General features: G+C 37.9%; 2 protein-coding genes and 1 long non-coding RNA gene across 4 annotated transcripts in view; all 3 read left to right on the forward strand.

Moving 5' to 3' along the window:
* The first annotated feature begins 2,634 nt into the window (after nucleotides 1–2,634).
* Nucleotides 2,635–4,359, forward strand: LOC113534672 (cytoglobin-2-like). The gene is made up of 3 exons (XM_026927625.3): nucleotides 2,635–2,843; nucleotides 3,120–3,351; nucleotides 4,197–4,359. Exons 1-3 carry the CDS (start codon nucleotides 2,722–2,724, stop codon nucleotides 4,350–4,352), a joined length of 510 nt encoding a protein of 169 aa, XP_026783426.3. The 5' UTR covers nucleotides 2,635–2,721; the 3' UTR covers nucleotides 4,353–4,359.
* A 486-nt stretch (nucleotides 4,360–4,845) lies between these two features.
* On the forward strand, nucleotides 4,846–9,912 carry LOC128317688 (uncharacterized). Its single transcript, XR_008301238.1, has 3 exons — nucleotides 4,846–5,146; nucleotides 7,857–7,951; nucleotides 9,818–9,912. It is a non-coding gene; the product is annotated as an uncharacterized LOC128317688 (long non-coding RNA).
* Nucleotides 9,913–13,043: 3,131 nt separating this feature from the next.
* LOC113534673 (fas-binding factor 1 homolog) overlaps nucleotides 13,044–20,031 on the forward strand; it is a 13,464-nt gene continuing 6,476 nt past the window's right edge. Inside the window, exons 1-14 of one of the 2 annotated variants that reach the window (XM_053231548.1) lie at nucleotides 13,044–13,371; nucleotides 14,812–14,839; nucleotides 14,920–14,967; nucleotides 15,621–15,699; nucleotides 15,791–15,851; nucleotides 16,288–16,338; nucleotides 16,688–16,808; nucleotides 16,941–17,021; nucleotides 17,506–17,550; nucleotides 17,816–17,926; nucleotides 18,226–18,358; nucleotides 18,591–18,736; nucleotides 19,060–19,156; nucleotides 19,314–19,784. In XM_053231548.1, the coding sequence (XP_053087523.1) occupies nucleotides 13,369–13,371; nucleotides 14,812–14,839; nucleotides 14,920–14,967; nucleotides 15,621–15,699; nucleotides 15,791–15,851; nucleotides 16,288–16,338; nucleotides 16,688–16,808; nucleotides 16,941–17,021; nucleotides 17,506–17,550; nucleotides 17,816–17,926; nucleotides 18,226–18,358; nucleotides 18,591–18,736; nucleotides 19,060–19,156; nucleotides 19,314–19,784 (1,475 nt within the window). In that variant the 5' untranslated portion in view covers nucleotides 13,044–13,368. The remainder of the gene's footprint in view (nucleotides 13,372–14,811; nucleotides 14,840–14,919; nucleotides 14,968–15,620; nucleotides 15,700–15,790; nucleotides 15,852–16,287; nucleotides 16,339–16,687; nucleotides 16,809–16,940; nucleotides 17,022–17,505; nucleotides 17,551–17,815; nucleotides 17,927–18,225; nucleotides 18,359–18,590; nucleotides 18,737–19,059; nucleotides 19,157–19,313; nucleotides 19,785–20,031) is intronic. The other variant, XM_053231549.1, reaches the window with a different exon arrangement.

Raw genomic sequence — 20,031 nt, forward strand, 5'->3', positions numbered from 1 at the left:
TACTCCAAATTAGTGTTTAGTGAAATATGTAATCCAGAAGGGAGTGTGATATGATCTCATCCAATGTCAGTGTGTTAAACCAAGTGTGCATGGTACATGTAGTGGAATTAATTCATGACCTGGTTTGTGGAAAGTACTGAATAGTACCAAATATACAGAAGTTTTATGTCATATATTGTCTTATCTTTTAACTTGCTCTTTTTAGCTCTTTTTTTTTTTTTTTTTTTTTAATAGACTGGCTGAGCTCATGCCACAATTAAAACTAAGTCAGTGAGCTAATGAAATAATTGTGGCGAAAGGTAAGGGTATGATTTAAAAGAAAAAATGATAAAACTCTGCCTGATGGGATCATTACTTTTAGAATTGTATAAAAGCTTGGGCCACAACTATGTAAAGCAGGTGTTCAGTAAAGTCTACTGATTTTTGGCATCCTGAACCCCTTATCTTTGGAAGTCTTTTTTATTGAATATTAATTGAATAGTTTTTGCCACAATAGTATGAACCTTATTAGCCTATTTTTATGACAGTGTAGATTCCATCCCAACTCTGTTCAAAACCCTCATCCACACAGCTGTAGGCATGAGTTAATTATAGGTAACTTTGTTTAAAAGCCTCAAATAAATGAATGTAATAAATATGTAGAAAGACCATAGGAAAGCTTGCTATTTTCCACCAGGGAAATGCAGTGGCTGATTTTTCATCCATTGAAAGTTGTTTTAAATATTTTCAAGCCTGAGAACTGCATAGTAAAATCTGACATCAGTTCTGTTCACCATGCTGTAGATAAACAGACTCAATGAAATCATCTGAGGGTTTTTTCTGACATAAGACCTAAAAAATAAAATCTGCAATTTTTTAGATCAGAAGAACCAAGGAATCTGGTTGAGAAATAAAAATTTTATAGAATTGCATTTGTTGTTCCATCAAATCTCTAAATGTATTTAAGGACAAGTGCATTGGTTTGGTGGAGCAGTTACTGTAAGACTTTCACACTCTACTTTATCCAAAATGCCTTTCCGATGCTCCAAAGGTCTCAGAATCCTGTGTCAGAAGGTGTCAGAATCCTGTTTGGATGGAAGTATAATTGAACCTTGACTTTTTTGGAACTGTCAAGTCCCACTTTATCCAATGTGCTTTCTGATGCTCCGAAGGTGTCAGAATCTTGTTCAGTTGGAAGTATAAGTGAGTCTTGACTTTTTTCCAAACTGCCACTGCCCACATTTTCTTAAAGTACATTATGTGCCATTCCAACACTCCAAAGGGATTGGAATCCTATTTGGATAGAAGTATAAGCAAGCCTTGACTTTTTTTCCAAACCACTGTGCTGTGCTTCATCCAAATTGCCTTTCCGACATTCTGCAGGCATCCAAAACCTGTTTGGATGAAATTATAAGGTGAGCCTGGACTTTTTCCCAACTGCCATACTCTGCTTTGCACAAAGAGCCTTTCCAATGCTCTAAAATCATCAGAATCATCAGTTTTATCCAAAGTGCTTTTTAACACTTTAACACTCTGAAGGCATTGGAATCCTGTTAAATTAATCCTGTTTAAATAAAGGCGAGACATGACTTTTTTCAGAAATGCTATGCTGTATTTCAGAGTGTCTTTCCAATGCTCAGAAGGCATCATTTACATTTGCATTTACATTATTGATTTTACATTTTCATTTACATTATTGATTTTTTGCCAACAGTGGCAGCTTAGTGATGGCGGGATTTAAGCTCACAACCTTCCTGGTCGATGTGATGCAAAAGCTCATCGTTAAAGGATAGAGCAAGCATCACATTGAACACACTCCTTCCCAATTAAGATGATCTTAACTTTGCAATGCTTTTGGGAAACTCAGCCCTGATCAGAAATCCAATACTTTAACCACAGAGCTACCATTGCCCACTCATCCATCGTAACCTTGTTTGTATAGAAATATAAGGGAGTTGCTATGATCTGCTTTATCCAAGATGCCATTCTGATTCATGCACTGAAGGTATCACAATCATGTTCAGATAAAGCATAATTAAGGCTTTAGTTTATCCATTTGAAGACTCACAGTCTTCATAATGTATTGTTTGGTGGGTTGGGTGATGCCCCTGGGAATTATCCACAGCTGGAGAGCAACAATCCCTTTCAACACCCCTCCACACCTTCTTTGCCAAACAATTTCGAGAAAAACGGGAGAGACAACAGGCATAATGCTATGTCATTCAAATGAGATCTTGCTGATATCAAGCTAAATTCAGGTTTGAAATAGCTATTTAAATTTCTGTCATCGTCCAAAATATTTGTTTGTTCCAGCATTAAACACTGCATATTTCACTGCATTCTGATTGGTCAGAAGGTGTTGAGTCATTTTCTATAACATTGTTCCGTCATACAAATGAGGTCTAGCGTGCGACTTTTTTCTCCCCAGGTTCACCTGATGAGACTTAGCCTCCATCCCACTGATAAGGAAGCATGCTCACTCAACCTTCACACATTCCCAGATGAATAAATGAACAAAACTCCTCTGGGGCATTAATGCTTGGTTGCAGGGCAGAAGCACAATGATATCACTGTCAATATTGCTGAGTGGAAATAAATATGTATATGTAACTAAATGAGTCGTAGAGGGGAGGGATATATGTGGTGGTGTATAAAATTAAGAATACTGTGAGACATTGAGAGAGAGATAAGAGGAGGGAAGCTGGGAATCTTCACTGTATCCATACACATCTGAAAAAGACCATGCAGGGAGAACAGAGAGAAATACCATACACACTCACCAAGGAAGAAACAATAATGATCCAGAACACTTGGGGAGAGGTGTATCACAGCAAAGAAGTGGCAGGGGTCAAAGCATTCCTCAGGTGCTCGTCTCGCTCGTATCGGGGGTTCTCGAACACCATGGCTCAGTGTGTGTTCCTGTCGTAATTTTATCCTTTAATTTTATGAGGGATAACAGCCTGTGTTTTGACCTCAGCTCCTAATTTTGACCATGATTTTAGAATGTTCCTCATGAAAAGATTTCATTCTGCCTTCTCTCAACTGAATAATTTGGAATAGCAAAAGATTGTGGTTTCAGACATGCAGATTTTTTTTTTTTTGATGTACAGGTAATTTATTTGATTTTTTTTTCCTTCCAGGGTGTTTACGAGCTTCCCATCGTCAAAGCAGTACTTCAGTGATTTCCAGAACATGAAGGATGTGGAGGAGATTCAGGCAAGTGGCCTGCTGAAGAAACACGCACTGCGGGTGATGACTGGACTCAACACGCTGGTGGAGAATGTCCGAGATGGAGAGAAGCTGGTGTCTGTGATCTTGCTGATGGCCAAATCACATGCACTCAAACACAACATAAAAGCAGTGTACTTCAAAGTAAGCAGAGATGTTTGTTCAAAATACAATTTTCATGTGCATAGAGCTGCTTAAGCAGAATCCGTACTAGGATTAGAGATGTTAAAGCAACTCAATACAGCTGAACACACTCAAACAATCACAAACTTCAAGCTAAATTCACGACTGAAATAACAATTTAAATTTCTGTTTTTGTCCAAAATATTTGTTAGTTCCAGCATTAAACACTAATCACAACATCCAATAAACCATCATGTCTATAGTAACAGTTCACTCACAGTGACACAGGTATGGCAGACGGATTAAAAAGTGTGTGAGATCATTGATACCGTGAAGCTTTCTGTAAAGAGATGTTTATTAATATTAACATGCATGGAAGGAGTCTCCAGTGTCAGTACTTTGTAACAGTCAGAGGTAAAGCTGTAAGTTTAAGTTTTCTGACATGTTTAGGAAAGAGGAGTTTGTGCTTTGTGGTTTGTTGCTAACATGACGAGATGAGGATTTTTTTTTTTATCTTATTAACTTGTTAAGAGAAAAAAGAGAGGCTGGTGAGGGAACGACTGTTTATAGGTGATATTATGTATGTAAGAGCAGGAACTAACTTGTTTCATGTTTTTCTTTAATAAAAGAAAAAGCATATTTAGTAAATTGCTGTTGTATAAGAGGAATAACACTCAGCGACATCCTTCAGGATGGTAACAGTAACTGCTTCATCACAACACACCATTGTTGACTATTTTCTTATAACAGCGTGACACGGAGTGTTTACATTGTCTCCTTGTAGGTACGATTGTAGACCCCTGCTTTATAAAATGCTGTAGAGTTACTTCATTAATCCTCCTTGATAAGCTCTGCTTTTCTCTCAGATCCTGATTGGAGCCATTCTAGAAGTGCTGGTGGAGACTTTCCCAGAGACCTTTGGGGTGGAGGTGCAATGGGCGTGGTCTAAACTGATTGACATATTCTGCTGGCACATTACGCAGGTCTACTCTGACATCAGCTGTGCTTCTATGTGTGAATGAAACACAATTTAAGGGGTCAATAAAGAAAATATTTATAAAAATTATTGTTTCACAAGAATCTTTCATTATAATATTTTTTTAATTATTAAAGAAATTAGCTAATTTCAATACATAGTTCATACTGTGTGTCTTTGTATGAGTGCCATAAACAATACTTAATATAAAAATAAATAATATTTCACCATTTTTGTATTCTTTATTTCTATTAGAACTGTGGACAAGAAACCAAAGACATCATCTTTTTTTGCTTTTTATTATCTCCTCCTTTCTTTCTCCCTTACTTTTCATCCCTCTCTTTCATTAATTCTTACTTTTTTTTTGTTCCTTACTCCATTACTATCAACCCCCAAGCAGTTGTACATATTTTCCAGGGTTTTCCAGGGCAAGTCCAGGATTTATTTATTTATTTATTTATTTATTTAATGTGCTAGTATTATTTCAGATCAGCTGTCCACATGTGGTTCTGTTCATATATATACAATCACTTCTCTGATAAATGTCAGCAGCCTGCCATATAACATGCTATCTCATATCATATCTCACTCCCCTCTCTCTTACTTTCTTTTCTTTTTTTCTCTCTGACTGAGCAATTAATCATAAACCAGCGTGACACTCTAATGGTGACTCCTCGGGTCAGACTAAAGTTCAGTACATTTTATGGTAAGATACGGATGCTAAATTCCAGGCAGTGGTGTGGCCTGGACAAGTTTCTGAGCTCTCACTTTTCTGAGAAGTGGATTCCACCATTCGGTTCTGAAACAACTTCTCCAACAAGCGAGAACAAAGTGCAGGAGGTAAAAAGCTCAATTGTCTTCAGTTAATGTGTACACATTAAGCATGTATGCACAATGCTAACAAACCACCACTTCCTGCTGACACAGAAGAATTGTGGGATAGAGGGATAGAGTGGGGATTGTGGGATCGAGTCTACCACCACAGAGAAAGGCACTTAGAAATGAGAAACAGGAAGATTTTACTCAAATTTACACATTGTTTCCCTAAATGTCAATTAGCCGAGACATATTTGATGCCTAATGTTTATATATATATATATATATATATATATATATATATATATATATATATATATATATATATGTGTAATTTTCTTGCATGTAGAGGAGCCTACAGAGCACTGCATCTGCATTTTTTTTAACTGGAAGGGCACCCTAGAGGGCACTTCATCACATTTTCTTCCATGTAGCAGCACCATACAGGGCATTACATCACATTTTTTTTTCATCGAGTCCATAAGTATTTGAACAGTGACACAATTTCTGTAATTTTGCCTCTGTACACCACCACAATGGATTAGTATGGATTTGTAGCCATTATGTCACTTCATCATGGTTTCTCCACTGTAAGGACACCCTAGATTTAAACTGTTTTCTCTAGAATAGGGGCAGCCTAGAGGGCACTTTTGCTGTGTTTCTTTGACCATGGGGACATTTAGAAGGGAATTATTTATAATTACACTATGTGGTGTCACCCAGATGAGGATGGGTTCCCTTTTGGGTCTGGTTCCTCTCGAGGTTTCTTCCTCATATTGTCTCAAGGAGTTTTTCCTCACCACCGTCGCCTCTGGCTTGCTCATTAGGGATAAATTCATACATTTAAAATGTATATCCTGAATTTATTTATTCTGTAAAGCTGCTTTGTCACATTGTTAAAAGCGCTATACAAATAAAATTGAATTGAATTTAAAGGTAAAGGGGGACATCGTGTACATTTTATATTTAGAACTATTCCTTTAATAAAATTTGCCATTTGTAAGAATGTTTTATTTCTTTTACAGATTTCACTGAACTATATTTCTCTCCTCAGTAATGTGAGAGGTTGATAGAGATACTAACAAGCAGACCGATGTCTGAAACATGTCTCAGCTTATCGACTACATTTACTGTAAGGGAAACACTGTGTACATTTCCCTTAAGGTGCCACTTAAATAATAATTGAAATGTCACCTCATAAATCTCTTTTCTGCGCGCAACCCCAATAACATCATTGTATTTCCGTGTAATGAAAAATGACAGTGGAACGGGTTTCCCCTGAAAATGAGTATTTCCATGTATTTCCGTGTAACGAAAAATGACAGTGGAACAGGTTTCCCCTGAAAATGAGTATTTCCATGTATTTCCGTGTAACGAAAAATGACAGTGGAACAGGTTTCCCCTGAAAATGAGTATTTCCATGTATTTCCGTGTAACGAAAAATGACAGTGGAACAGGTTTCCCCTGAAAACGAGTCACATCTGTGTGTGTTTGTGTATGTGTGTGTGTGTGTGTGTGCGTATACTCAAGTGTGTCCAGACCAAGTGTTAGCAGTTTGACAAAACCACAAACATGACAGAAGAAGCACAGAGAAGTAAACACATGGTGCAGGTTATAAGTGACAAAATCTACAACAGTTTGCTTTGCCTGTTCCATTACAGCATTTATTACAGTGTTTACTGTGCTCACCGCCAGTGATTGGTCTCCTATTCAATTTCTACAGAACAAGATTTTTACATTTTCACAAAATAAATGGACAATTATATGTCTTCAGTCCAGTGTGCTATTTTACATTAGCAGAAAGTTTTCTACTGATACACCATTTCAGCTGTAACAAAACACACTTTCACTATCTATATTAACAACTGCTCTATTTGGTTTTCAGAACATTATTGTAATTAATCTTATGCATGCCAAATGTCCAATCCCCAACCTGGAGACAAAAAAGTTGAAAGTAGCACAATTACACGGGAAAACTGCAGATCTGGCAACCTTTGTACATTCGCTATAGATTGTAAGACTGTAGTATTTTCCTCTAGTTCCAGTGGAACCAATTTGTCCAATTTTTATTGCTGAACTCCTACACTAGTGCAGGATAATCATTTCATTTCAATATGGCTTCTTTGACTATGACCTCCAGAACACTTCAAAATATTAGCACACAAACTCACCATCATAGTTAGAGTGACATTTGTATAAAACAAAAATGAATAAAACAAAAAAGATCTCTGGTTTGGGAACCCCTGCCATAGGTGGATAGATGATCCTAAACTGCACCTTGTTGTGAACAAGTGTGTAAATGGACGGGATAAAGTGGCTACTGAAGATGAAGTGAAATTAAATGTTTAATTCTGGATTAAAATTAAATATTTATTAATGCATTTATTATCATGTGAATACTCATGTCTTAATGCCTAGATTGAATACATATGTGTGTGACATCAACAACAGTTCTTTTGTAATTACCCAGCATGCTCCTGGCTGACTCATTTCTACCTAATTCTGATCATCTCTAATCCTTTGAGCTAATCTCAATCACACGCTAGATCTGGAGTGAAGAGAGACAGAGAGGCTGAGAGACATTTACAGGAAGAAGGAAAAACAAGGAAGAAGGAAAAACAAACTGGACACTACATATCTGTGTCCAACTCTCTGTCCTTGTGTGTGTGTCACTCTCTGGAACTGCTAAGCTTGTGTGTGTGTGTGTGTGTGTGTGTGTGTGCACTGATTGGAGTTCCCTGGGCCGAATTCAGCCATGTGCACCACAACAATGGTCCTGATCTCGCTGGGGTTGCTGCTGTACCGATGCTTCTGCAACAGAGCCCAACTGTGAGTTCAATTCTTCCTCCACTTTCTCTTATAATAATAATAATAATAATAATAATAATAATAACAATAATAATACTGCTACTACTACTACTACTACTACTAATAATAATAATAGCAATAACAATAATAATAATTATTATTATTATTATTATAGCAGCAAGCAGTGATTAAGGGGCCAAGCACTTTCCGGCTCTGCCCTTTAGCAATGGAAGAAGACCATCAGCGCTTATTCCCAAGGAGATATAATAAATTTATCTCCAAATTTATCTCCAAATAAACCATTGCTGAGATATTGCCTCACTTTCTGTTCTCACTATCCCTCCCAAGTTGGCAGAAAATCCAATATGGCAGAAATTCATATCATGATATCCCTTGAACTCAGCATGACCCAAAGAATCAGAGGAAAGTGGAATTGCATTTCTATGACATGATGTTGCTGAGTTATTGGAAATGTATGTCCAAACCTTCCCTGCTGGTGCTAAAGTGCTTGAGTGGTCGACACCAAAACTGCTTTGTAGGTAGCTGAGATTGCCTTCTAATCACTGTGCCAAATTTCATTAAAAAATGTATGGAGCGTTCTGTGGGCTGCCAAAGACTCCAGGTAAGTGTTTGTTTTTGAGTTGTGATTACTTTAAATATTTGATTACATCAAATTTATGGTTTATTGATACACATTAAGCTTTGACATATTTAGTTAAAGTACTAAAACCTGTTTACTTACTTAATTAAATTGATTAATAGGAGTATATAAACTTGAAATATACAATATACAGTACATGTGTAAGCAGCCCTAAAATGTTTGACATTTCATTTTATTAAATTTTAAACGACTGCTTGTCATAATTTGTTTTTTTTTTTTAGTTTTGCTAACGTATTACTTATTACAAGAGACAGTTGATCTGCTCTGGAGTTTTAAAGGGTCTACAGCTCTCTGAGTTGTAACTGAATTCAGACTAATCCATCCTCTTATTCTAATGAGGTCTCACCATCTAATACACCAGTACGACCACAACAACACCGACACAAACACGCTTTAAATACAGCTCATCTCTCAGCTCCTTGCTATCTTGCTAAGTTCCATCTGTTTTCCTGTGCAGATGGAGGAGTTAGCCCCATAAATCATAGTGTAAATTAAACCAATTAAATATTTATTTTATTTTACTACTAAAGATTTTATTGTTTATAGTTTACCCATCTGCATCAAGCAAATAATTAGCAGTTGTAAAGAGTGTCTCATGGAAAAATAATTTCCAGGGAATTTTCCTGGTAAACAGTTTCGTGTTTCTGGAGATACAACAGCTGAGATTCACATGAGTCCATCTACTACCATGAACTGTTCTACACTTCCACTGTTTTGTTTAGTTTGTTGTGAAATTGTTTGTTGTCTGCATAATTCCATAATTTGGAATTAAAAATAATATAAACAGTCCATAATCTGTGGGCTTTTATTGACCGAGAGCAGTATGAACAAGGAAATCCCTTCCTCAAAAGTGTTGTATTCCTCTTAAAGCACAGCAAGTTGCAATTTTTTTATTTATTAAAAAACAATATGTCATACATTTGATCCTGTTATAGTTACATTTATAAACAAAGTTAGCTCCTGTTCTCACTTACGTTATGGTAGCTATAAACAGTCGTTCCCTCACAAGCCTCTCTTTTTCTCTTGTCCTCTGTCCTGAAGATGTTGGAAAATTGAAGTTATAGCTTTACCTCTGAAAGCACTGAAACTGGAGACTCTTTCCATAAGTGTTACATAAACTTCTCTTAACAGAAACCTTCACCATTCACCATGCTCCAACATTAACAGTTCTTGCACCCTGAGTGTTCCTTCAGCTCTCTTGCATGTGTCTCTTGGTCCAAACCCAGGCAGACTGACTCTCATGGAGAGAACGAGACCCCGAAGACCAGCAGTGAAAGAGACACCGGGGGAAATGAAGACATTCAATGATGTGGCTCGATCTGTGCAGGCAGGTTAAAGAAAGAGTTCAGTGTTTTTATCTAGTGTGTGTCTCATCATGGACTTATTTGTCTTATTTGTTAGCTACGTTAGATAAAGGTTTCTACCCAACAAGTAAATGTCTATGTAAATGTACATAAAACAATTCCATGTTCTTTCACTAACACCATGACGTTTTTAGAACAAAAATCGCTAATCACTTTTAAACATATGATGTTGTGAGCTTTGTTAGATCCGTGACTATATTTGGACTTCTGTAAAAGCTGTTTTTTCCATTTTTTTTTGTCGAAATGCATAAATAGGAAATCAGATTCCTAATCAAACAAATCAGACATCTGATTCTTAAACTATAGTCATCATGTACAGATATATATATATATATATATATATATATATATATATATATATATATATATATATATATATATATATACATATGCACACATATATGAATATAAAAATAATATAAAACACAATAGAAATGTAGTAATGACCAGTGTGCTTGGAGTGCAATATTAATTGATACCGCACCACAAGCAAATAGTACGAAGTTGAAAGGAAATGTGCAGTATTGGATTGGAAGACACCAATGGTGTTAACTGTGTGTTGTTCCATCTCTCAACCTAAGCTGTTTATTTTACTTTTGCAGTGTTTGTTTGATGCCCTGCAATGGACTGGTCTCCCATCCAGGCTGTGTTCCCAGGATACACTCAGGATCCACCACCACCCTGACCAGGATGAAACAGTTACTGAGAGTGAGTGAATGAGTGAGGCTAAACCTTATCTAAATGAGTTTTGCTAAACCTTGTCTTCTGCATCTAAACCACCAATTGTAAAGAACAAAAAGCAACAGCAGAACCTTGATTTTGAGACTAATATATAAGGTATTATAAATTCACTGACATGACTATAACTTGCCCTAACAGGAAGTTTTAGATTCTCTTCTCCTCACTCAGACCGAGGATCTGTGACACCTGGTGTCCTCACATGGCTTTAATCAGCTCAGATGTTTTTTACGGCAGACTTCCCATGGTTGTTATTTCTGCAGCTTTTTCCCAATCCCATGGGAGTGCCGCTGGACAAAGAGGCAAACACAGCTGGAGGAGAACAGGATGAAATCCGAACCTGCTCTTATCCAAACCATCTGCTCTGCTGCTTGATATACAATCGTTCGTGACTTACATTCACATACACAAGACTTTTCCAAGAAAGGTCTAATCCCCAGAATGTGATCTCCACCTTATCAATAGCATCTCTCCATTACAAATTCAAAGGAATTCACCCCACCAGGTGGTGTGTGAAGTTCTGAATGGTTAAATTACCCATGAAATCAAAATGCATGTTTCAGAGTGTATGCATACGTTTCTCTCCCTGCTATAGACACCTGTATAGAAGTATATACTGAAAAAACATTGCAGATATCTTCTGTTGTTGATACTCTCATTATAAATTTATGTTTTTTTATTTTCTTGGTGAATCATTCTGCACTTCTTATTAAACTCTCTAGAATGCTTATGTCCTTCTGTCATTACCATGAACCCTACTGAAATTTAGCATTTCAAGAGATATAGACTCATCCTTGGGGGGTGTACTGTATCTTAAAGCCAGCATTCTGTACACTTCAGTATTCCACACATTTCAATATTCCATTATCCAATATTTCAGTATCCCGTACACTGCAGTATTATGTACATTTCTGTATTCTATACACTTCAGTATTCCATACACTTCAGTATTCCGTACATTTCAGTATTCTATACACTCTTCAGTGTTCCATACATTCCAGTATTCCATACTTATCAGTATTCCATGCAGTTCAGTATTCCATACCTTTCAGTCTTCCGTACATTTCAATATCCCATACAGTTCAGCATCCTGAATACTCCAGCATTCCGTACATTTCAGCATTCCATACACTCCAGCATTCCGTACAGTACCAAACCTACACTGCAGTGTTCAAAACCAAGAACCTGAATGTGTTACAATGGCCCAGTCAAAGCCCAGATCTCAATCTGATTGAAAATCTGTGGACAAAAATATCAGGATCCCAGTGTACAAAGCTGAGAGAGACATACGCCTGAGGAGCATCAGCCAGCGGTCATCCTGCCAAATATTGATCCAGGGGGAAGAAAACTTATGCAAGGTACTTATAAACTAGTGTTATTCTTATTTCTTTTTCATTGTGTGATTAATCTCAACGTCTCGGGAGATAATGAAAGGACATCTCATCGCTGCAGATTTTTTGCCTCTTAGAGGAAACGGGTCTTTCAGAATCCAGACGTGATGAATTTAATGTGATCCAACATGAGCTGATGAATCCCAGCACGCCTCTCATGTGGGACCTCATGGTGATGTAAACCACCACGCTGTGATAGATGGAGCAGTTGTTTCGCCGTAATCACTGTGGTCAGATCCCAGAGTTCTCCCATGTGGGTGCTTCCTGTGGTCCTTTTACAACATGCGGAATGGACAAATGAATTAATCTTAAAAAGGACTTATAAAGGATTCTTCTGAAACCAAAACTTCTCTAAACACTAAGTGTAAAATCACGCATCTGTTGCTCTGCATAATGTATTGGCACCCTCTCTACGATGGAAAAGACCATGAAGTGAGCAATAGTGGGGAGTAATACATTAAGACAATATGGTGTGACATTGATTCTGATTATTGAAGCCGTAACTTTCAGTAATGGCTGACACCCTGGTGGTGGAGTGAACCTTTAATTATCTATAAGTCTTAGTCTCTGGTTAAAGATTGTGGATGAAATCTTTGGGTGCCTGCTTAGCCTAAAACTTTTTAAATCATATCCCATTTAGATCTAATCCTATTCTAATAATCAAACAACATCCCAAATCAGACCATGAGGAGAATTTCTAATACACATTTTGGAAAACAGTAAATAAGCTAGACACTGATTGCCACCTGGTGGTCAAGACACACTTAAATCTTATTTCTGTATTTATTCTTATTTGGTTTTAAATGAACGTTTAATGATAATAATGCTTTTTAAAAAATTAAACCCAATAAACATTATCAAGCACTATAAAATTTGGACTTCTGATTTATAAATATTCCAAGCTCACCTTTTTAACGAAGCACTACATTACCCAGAATGCAGTGACGCGAACAGGAAGTGCGTCACAGGAAGCAGGCGCGGCAGCCGGAGCAGCTACGGGAATTCAAACCTGCAGAGGACAAACTGGTTATTTTTGTATTTGAATAAATAAATAAATTAATAAATAGATAATAACAGGAGATATGGGTTGTTTGGGAATTTGTTTGTTTTACTGTCGTTAGTTTTAATGGAAGATAAAGTGACAGAAATGGAGAATGTGTTTGTAAAGTAAGACAGTGAGCTGCGGTTACCAATGGCGACGCGGACGCCCTGCTGTAGCTGACTAGCATGAGGTTCTAACCCTGCTCTGATTTATCCGGGTTTATCTCTTCCTCTGTGTGCATCATGGTGAGTGAGTGTAATTTCTGCAGTAGATTTCCTTACCTGTGTAAATGCATGCATGATTATCTAGTGCTGATCATACGCCATTTCAGTAGCAGGGTTGGTTAACTTGGCTAGCATTAAAGACAATAAAAATAAAGAAATAAAAGCCAGTTTTACAATAAACTCAAGATTGTAGTCAGGGAATAAAAACTATTTTGGAGACCTTGCACCGGTGTGTGGTACATTTTTGTGACCTAAACTTAGATTTTCTCCTGATTTCTGAGATCTTGTGTTTATTTGTGTATTTATGAATTTAAGAACAAAACCCTATAAAATAGAAATAAAACCAAATATAAAATCTTTCAACTTTTTTCTTGAGTTTATTTCACTCTTCCTCTCAACCCCCTACTTCTTTCTTTCTTTGCATCTGCATGTTTTTTTTTAAACATCAATCATTCTTTCAGTTTTCCTTCACTTTCAGCACTTGTGTAGTATGTACACAAATCTTTTACATTCAAGATTCAAGATTTTACTTGTCACTTACACATTTATATACAGTATATAATTTGAAATGAAAACCTGGCCTACTCCTCTTTTGACTGTGCATTTAAATAACTAAATTAAAAACCAGAAATAAATATGAAATAATAAGAAATATTTGTACAGGAATGTGCAAAAAAATGGATGTTAAGTGTTAAATGTGCAGTATGCAGAGTATTCGCCAAGTACAAGACATTTGTCTTGGTGTCGTAGTCACCAACACAGAGCACAGTTCACACAATATACAATAATTTGCTTAATTAATTTACTCTAATTAATGAATTAATAAAATAACACACTCTGTAATAACGACAATAAACGACAGGGTGGAGTGATGAAGCGGAGTCACTGTTACCACCCACTAGTTCATGATTTTCCAATAACGGCACATTCCGAAGTGATTTATTCCTCTTATACCACAGCAAACTCCCAACAATTATAATTTCAATTTATTAAAGATCACACTTCATACATTTCCTCTATGTATAGTTATATTTAATGCTGTGGAACGTTCGTGAAACAAGTTAGTTCCTGTTCTCGCTTACGTTATAGCAGCTATAAACAGTTCTTCGCTTGTCTCTCTTTTTTTCTCTGTCTTGAAATTAATAAGACAAAAATAAAACCACAGCTTGTCATATTCCTGAGACACCGGAAAGTGTAAACTTTTCCCTCCTGAAGATGTCAGAAAACTTAAAGTTACAGCTTTATGGAGACTCCTTCCATAAATGTTAAATGTCTCCTTACAGAAACCTTCAACATATCAACGATTAGACACTGTACGAGTCCCTGTGAATGAGCCGTTACTATAGAAACGCTAAAGTATTAGAACGAGCGCATTAATATAAACCTGTGATTTGCAGCTGCACTACCGTCAGAGTTACAGGTTTAATCTGAAACTCTTTGTTTTCTCTTTTCACATGTCAGACGTCCAAACAGAAGAAAGGCCTGAGGGGTGAGTGGTTTACACACGTGAGATGAGTTGTCGTCCAGTACGTTTTCTCAGATGCGTGAGTGTGGTGTTTGCGTTTACAGGCTCGATCGATGATGTGCTGGGAGATCTGCTGGGAGACGATGCTGATGGTACGTGACTGTACTGGTTTTTGGCTCCTCGATATTTGTCTGAGCTGTTAATCCCGTACATACCAGCACGTGATCTCCGCTCTTCCGAAGCTGGTCTTTTAACTGTTCTATCAACTCGTCTTAGAACTATGGGTGATAGGGCTTTCTCTTCATTGGCTCCAAAACTGTGGAATTCCCTGCCCTCTGAGATTAGGAGTGCAGCATCTCTTAGTGTTTTTAAATCTTCTCTTAAAACCTACTTTTTTGGGGTAGCTTTTCCATGTGATTAATTTGCTGTTATTTATACTGGCTCTGTTAAGAATGATTGATTCTTATTTCTATCTTTGTATTTTATCTCTGTTTGTATTTTATGTTATTGTATCGTTTTAATTTGTATTTCAGTGTATCTTAATTTATATAAAGCGCTTTGAGATGCTAATTTAAAAGCGCTATATAAAATAAAGTTTATTATTATTAGTATTATTATTGTGTACATTCAGATTTAAATAGTCATCCTGTTAGTATCTGATGGCACTGATGTCTGAAGTTTAGTTTTGCACTCGAGCTACGAGACATCACTGCGCTATATAGTGTTACTTTATAAATAAATGCTTGTGTAAAATAGCACTGATATGACCTGATGAAGTGTTTCTTTCACCACTGTAACCTCTCAGATCTCCCGAAGAAGGCCAGGTCTCCGTCTGGAGGACTCGGCAGACCAGCGGGTGTCTTACGAACACAAAGCGGCAAGAGGTGAGCGCTCACTCTGAGAGACAGAGCTGTGGAGCTGAATGATAAATCGTAAAGTGGATATTCACCAGTGTTTTATGTTGAAACCACTCAGGAACCTGCTAGACGATGATTTCTTCAGTAAACTGGCGGAGGAGGTGGAGAAAGACGACGAGGTGAGACGGGGTGCTAGTACAAGTCTTTGTTTTGTAATCTGGATCCTGATTGGTCAGAATGTGTTGATTAATTTTCTATAGCAGCAGCTCTGATAGTAGTGCAGCTGCAAATCACAGGATTATATTAATGCACTCGTTCTAATATGTTATCATTTTTGGATTAAAAACATGTGTAATCTTTGATATTATGAAGTTTTCTGTAAGGAAATGTTTATTAACATTAACATTTATGGAAGGAGTCTCCAGTGTCAGAGCTTTGTAACAGTAAGAGGTAAAGCTCTAACTAAGTTTTCCAACATCTTCAGGACAGAGAAGTTTATGCTTTGTGGATTCTTGGTAACTTGACAAGTGTGTTTTTTACCTTTAAGAGAGAGAGAGAGAAAGCTGCTGTAACATAAGTGAGAACAGGAACTAACTTATTTCTTTGCATTTACAGGGTACCGATGTGTCCGAGGCAGATCCAAAGGCTTTGCTGGAGAGTATGAAGGTGTCTGACTGTTTGATTTTTAATAGATAAGTTTCAGAAAGTCTGTGAAAGTAGAAACCCCAAAAATGAAAGCTTCTTTTTTTAACCAAACACTAACCATTCCACACAGCCATGTTAAATGAACTGGTTATATTATATTATATTATGTTATATTATATTATATTATGTTATGTTATATTATATTATATTATATTATATTATATTATATTATATTATATTATATTATATTATATTATATTATATTATATTATATTATATTACATTACATTATATTATATTACATTACATGGGGTGTGTGTGTTGTGTATGTGTGTGTGTATGTGTGTGTGTGTGTGTGGCACCATCACAGGACATGGATGATATGGACGCTGACTTGTTTGGCTCGAAGAGGAAGCCGAGTTCAGCCCCGACACAGAGCAGAACCTCCAGAACTGAAACATCTAAACCAGGAGACAAGAACAAAACTAATCGTGAGTTAAAATTAAACTCAACACCTGCTGCACACAAGACATTTTATTTCCCTTTGTCCATCTGTGTGTGTGTGTGTGTGTGTGTGTATACAGTATCTCTCCCTCAGCATGTCAGTGTTTGTGTCCACACAGAAGCAGCAGGAGTGGACGAGAGGAAGCCCAGCTCTGCTCCCGCTGCTGCAGTGAGGAGCTACAGGAAATTCAGCTTCATGGGTGAGCTTTACTTCTGATTTACAGTGTTTACAGTGTTTACCATAAACTGTTACCATAACGTAGCAGCTATAAACAGTCATTCCCTCACCAGCCTCTCTTTTTTTGTTTCTTGAAGTAAATAAGACAAAAAAAATCCAGACTTGTTACAGAGAACCTGCAGAGCATAAACTCCTCTGTCCTGAAGATGTCGGAAAACTTAAAGTTACAGCTTTACCTCTGACTGTTACAAAGCCTTGACACTGACGTTAATATAAACCTGCGCTACTGTCAGAGCTGCTGTTATGGAAAATTAATCAACACCTACTGACCAATCAGAATTCAGAATTCAACGGCGCTGTATAATAATAATAATGTACGAAGTTTTGGTTAAACTGATTTCGCTTTAACCAGACGTCTCTGTGCGAGTATTTCTATTAACATGTGTCCGATTTACATTAATGTGATTGGTTTATTTTCTTTGTTCATTAATGCTGCATTACTGCAGACGATGATGATGGTGATGATGATGAGTCACCAGCTGCCAAACAAGGTATCAGCACAAAAAAAATCTTGGGTTATGTTTAGGAAAAAAAAATGTTGATTTTGCTGCTTGTTTCTCTGACGAAAAAGAACAGACCTTTATTATTCTGATTTCAGTTTAAGAAGTTGGATACATGCTAATTACATCCAAATCCAATTGTCTGAGAATAAACAGCAGAGTAATTTGAGAATCTTAGTCCAGTCTTGTTTTTCTGCGTTTTGTTTAATCGGTATGGATCTTTACTCAGCCGTTGGTCTTCCTTTGTCTATATCAGATGACCTGGATGATCCTCTGGATGACCTGCTGAACGACCTGGATGAGGAACGGCCGAAAGCAGGAAAGCAGCAATCATCCTCCCCGGCTGTACAGAAGAAAGAGGAACAAGGTCAGAACAATATTTTGAAAAGTTCCTGAATGAGTTCCTGTACAGCATTCCTCACTGCAGGAAGTTGTTCAGGAACTCAGGAAACACAGGTGTTTAGACGGAAAGAACCAGGGCCGAATCTGTACTTTTTGTGTGAAACCTTTTTATTTCCTGCTCCAGAGTAGGTTCTTCTCAGCTGGACCAGCATATAATGGTTTCATCTCAGGGGTTTCATGAACATTTTTGTATTCAACAGTGATCTTTTGTGCTATAAAATATTTTGTATTATAAAATACCTTGTATAATACCTTGTATTATAGCCACTCCTGCACCTGCGCCTAAGAAACGCAACGAGTTGACCTTCGACGATGACGAAGACGACCTGATGGACGCACTGGGGTTCAATGACACCCCAAAAGGAAGAGGAAGTGGACTCATCCCCAAAATAGAGACGTAGGATTGGACTTTTATATCATATCATATCTATTAAATCATGCACAAGTCTTGCTGTTTATTTCCTTTGTTTCCTGTACTGTAGAAATGTATTCAGATCATAAAGTGATGATTAAATAAATCAGTGGGTTTTTCATGGAGGTGTGTATGGCGATAGGCTGACCTGTGATTTGCCATTATTATTATTATTATTATTATTATTATTATTATTATTATTTGGTTTGCTGTGCAGTGATGCTCCTCAGAGACCACGCACCAGACTGGATGAGATTTTGGGGATCGGAACGTCTCCTCGCCTGCTGGAGAGACCCGTGACCGGCGAGAAAAAAGACACAACACCTGCAGAGAGACAGCCACAGAAGAGCTCGGCTGGCAAAGGTAACGAAACATCGTTCACTACTATTGTCTCTCTGTCTGTCAGTCTCCGTGAAGGAGGTGTGGCCTCTGTGTCACAGTCTCCGTGAAGGAGGTGTGGCCTCTGTGTCACAGTCTCCGTGAAGGAGGCGTGGCCTCTGTGTCACAGTCTCAGTGAAGGAGGCGTGGCCTCTGTGTCACAGTCTCAGTGAAGGAGGCGTGGCCTCTGTGTCACAGTTTCAGAAAGACAGATACACACATGTATGTCTAAATATCACAAAACATCATGTCGTGGTAGTCACTAATGACTGTGTTGTGTTTGTTACGGCTGGAATGTGGTGCTGTAGATTCTGTGTTTGGAGATGAAGACTTAACGTTTGGCTCTTACCAGCCCACACTGGGCTCGACTCCGGAGGGACGTACCTCTCGCAGACACTCCGTACGGTGAGAAAACACACACAAACACACATGACTTCCTTTATTGCTTTGATTCATCACCAGCTGTGATCATATAACAGGATCTGACTTGGGTAATACGGTGAAAATGCTGGCCTGCTGTTTCAACAGTTGAAATCAATCACTGCTCCTTACTCTCACTTAGATTCTCTACTGAGGACATCAGCTCTCCTTCTCCAGAACGCAAGCCCAAATCCTCCACAACGTCCACCGTGACCTCCACCGTGACCTCCACACGACCTGGCCGTCCTGCTTCAGACTGGCTGGGGCTGAAGCAGGAAGATGATGAAGTGGAAAAGGAGGAGGAGCCAAAGAGAGAGAAGAAGGAGGCCACGGGAGCTTCTGAGAAACTAAAACCTCTTCCTTCTCCATCACATGTAGGAGGAAAACAATCCAGAGGGACCTTGAAACCCACCGAGGAGCCCGTACCTGACTCTCCAGAAACTTCCACAACCACTGCAGCCAAATCAGAGCTTAAAAAGAAGGAGGAAGAGAACGAGGACGACTGGCTGGCAGGAGCTCTGAGTAAGAAGAAAGCTCTGGTGGAGGAGAGAGAGAAGAGGCAGGAGGAATCTCTGGGGCTTGGAGAAGAGCTAGACCTGGACACGTTCCTCAGGTACGGATGGATGGAAAAGAAGTTCAGCAGAAATGCTAGCATTTGACACTTTAATACAGATTAATATAGAGATGCTTCTCGTTTCTATAGCAACAGCGCTTTGTCAGGGACTTTTACGGCAGACAATCCTCATAAACGAGTTAAAATTACGTGTGTAATCGCTGACATGGTGAAGTTTTCTGTAAGGAGATGTTTATTTATTTAACATTTATGGAAGGAGTCTCCAGTGTCAGCACTTTGTAACAGT

The sequence above is a fragment of the Pangasianodon hypophthalmus genome, chromosome 29 (assembly GCF_027358585.1).
Source record: "Pangasianodon hypophthalmus isolate fPanHyp1 chromosome 29, fPanHyp1.pri, whole genome shotgun sequence".
Classification (NCBI taxonomy): Eukaryota; Metazoa; Chordata; class Actinopteri; order Siluriformes; family Pangasiidae; genus Pangasianodon; species Pangasianodon hypophthalmus.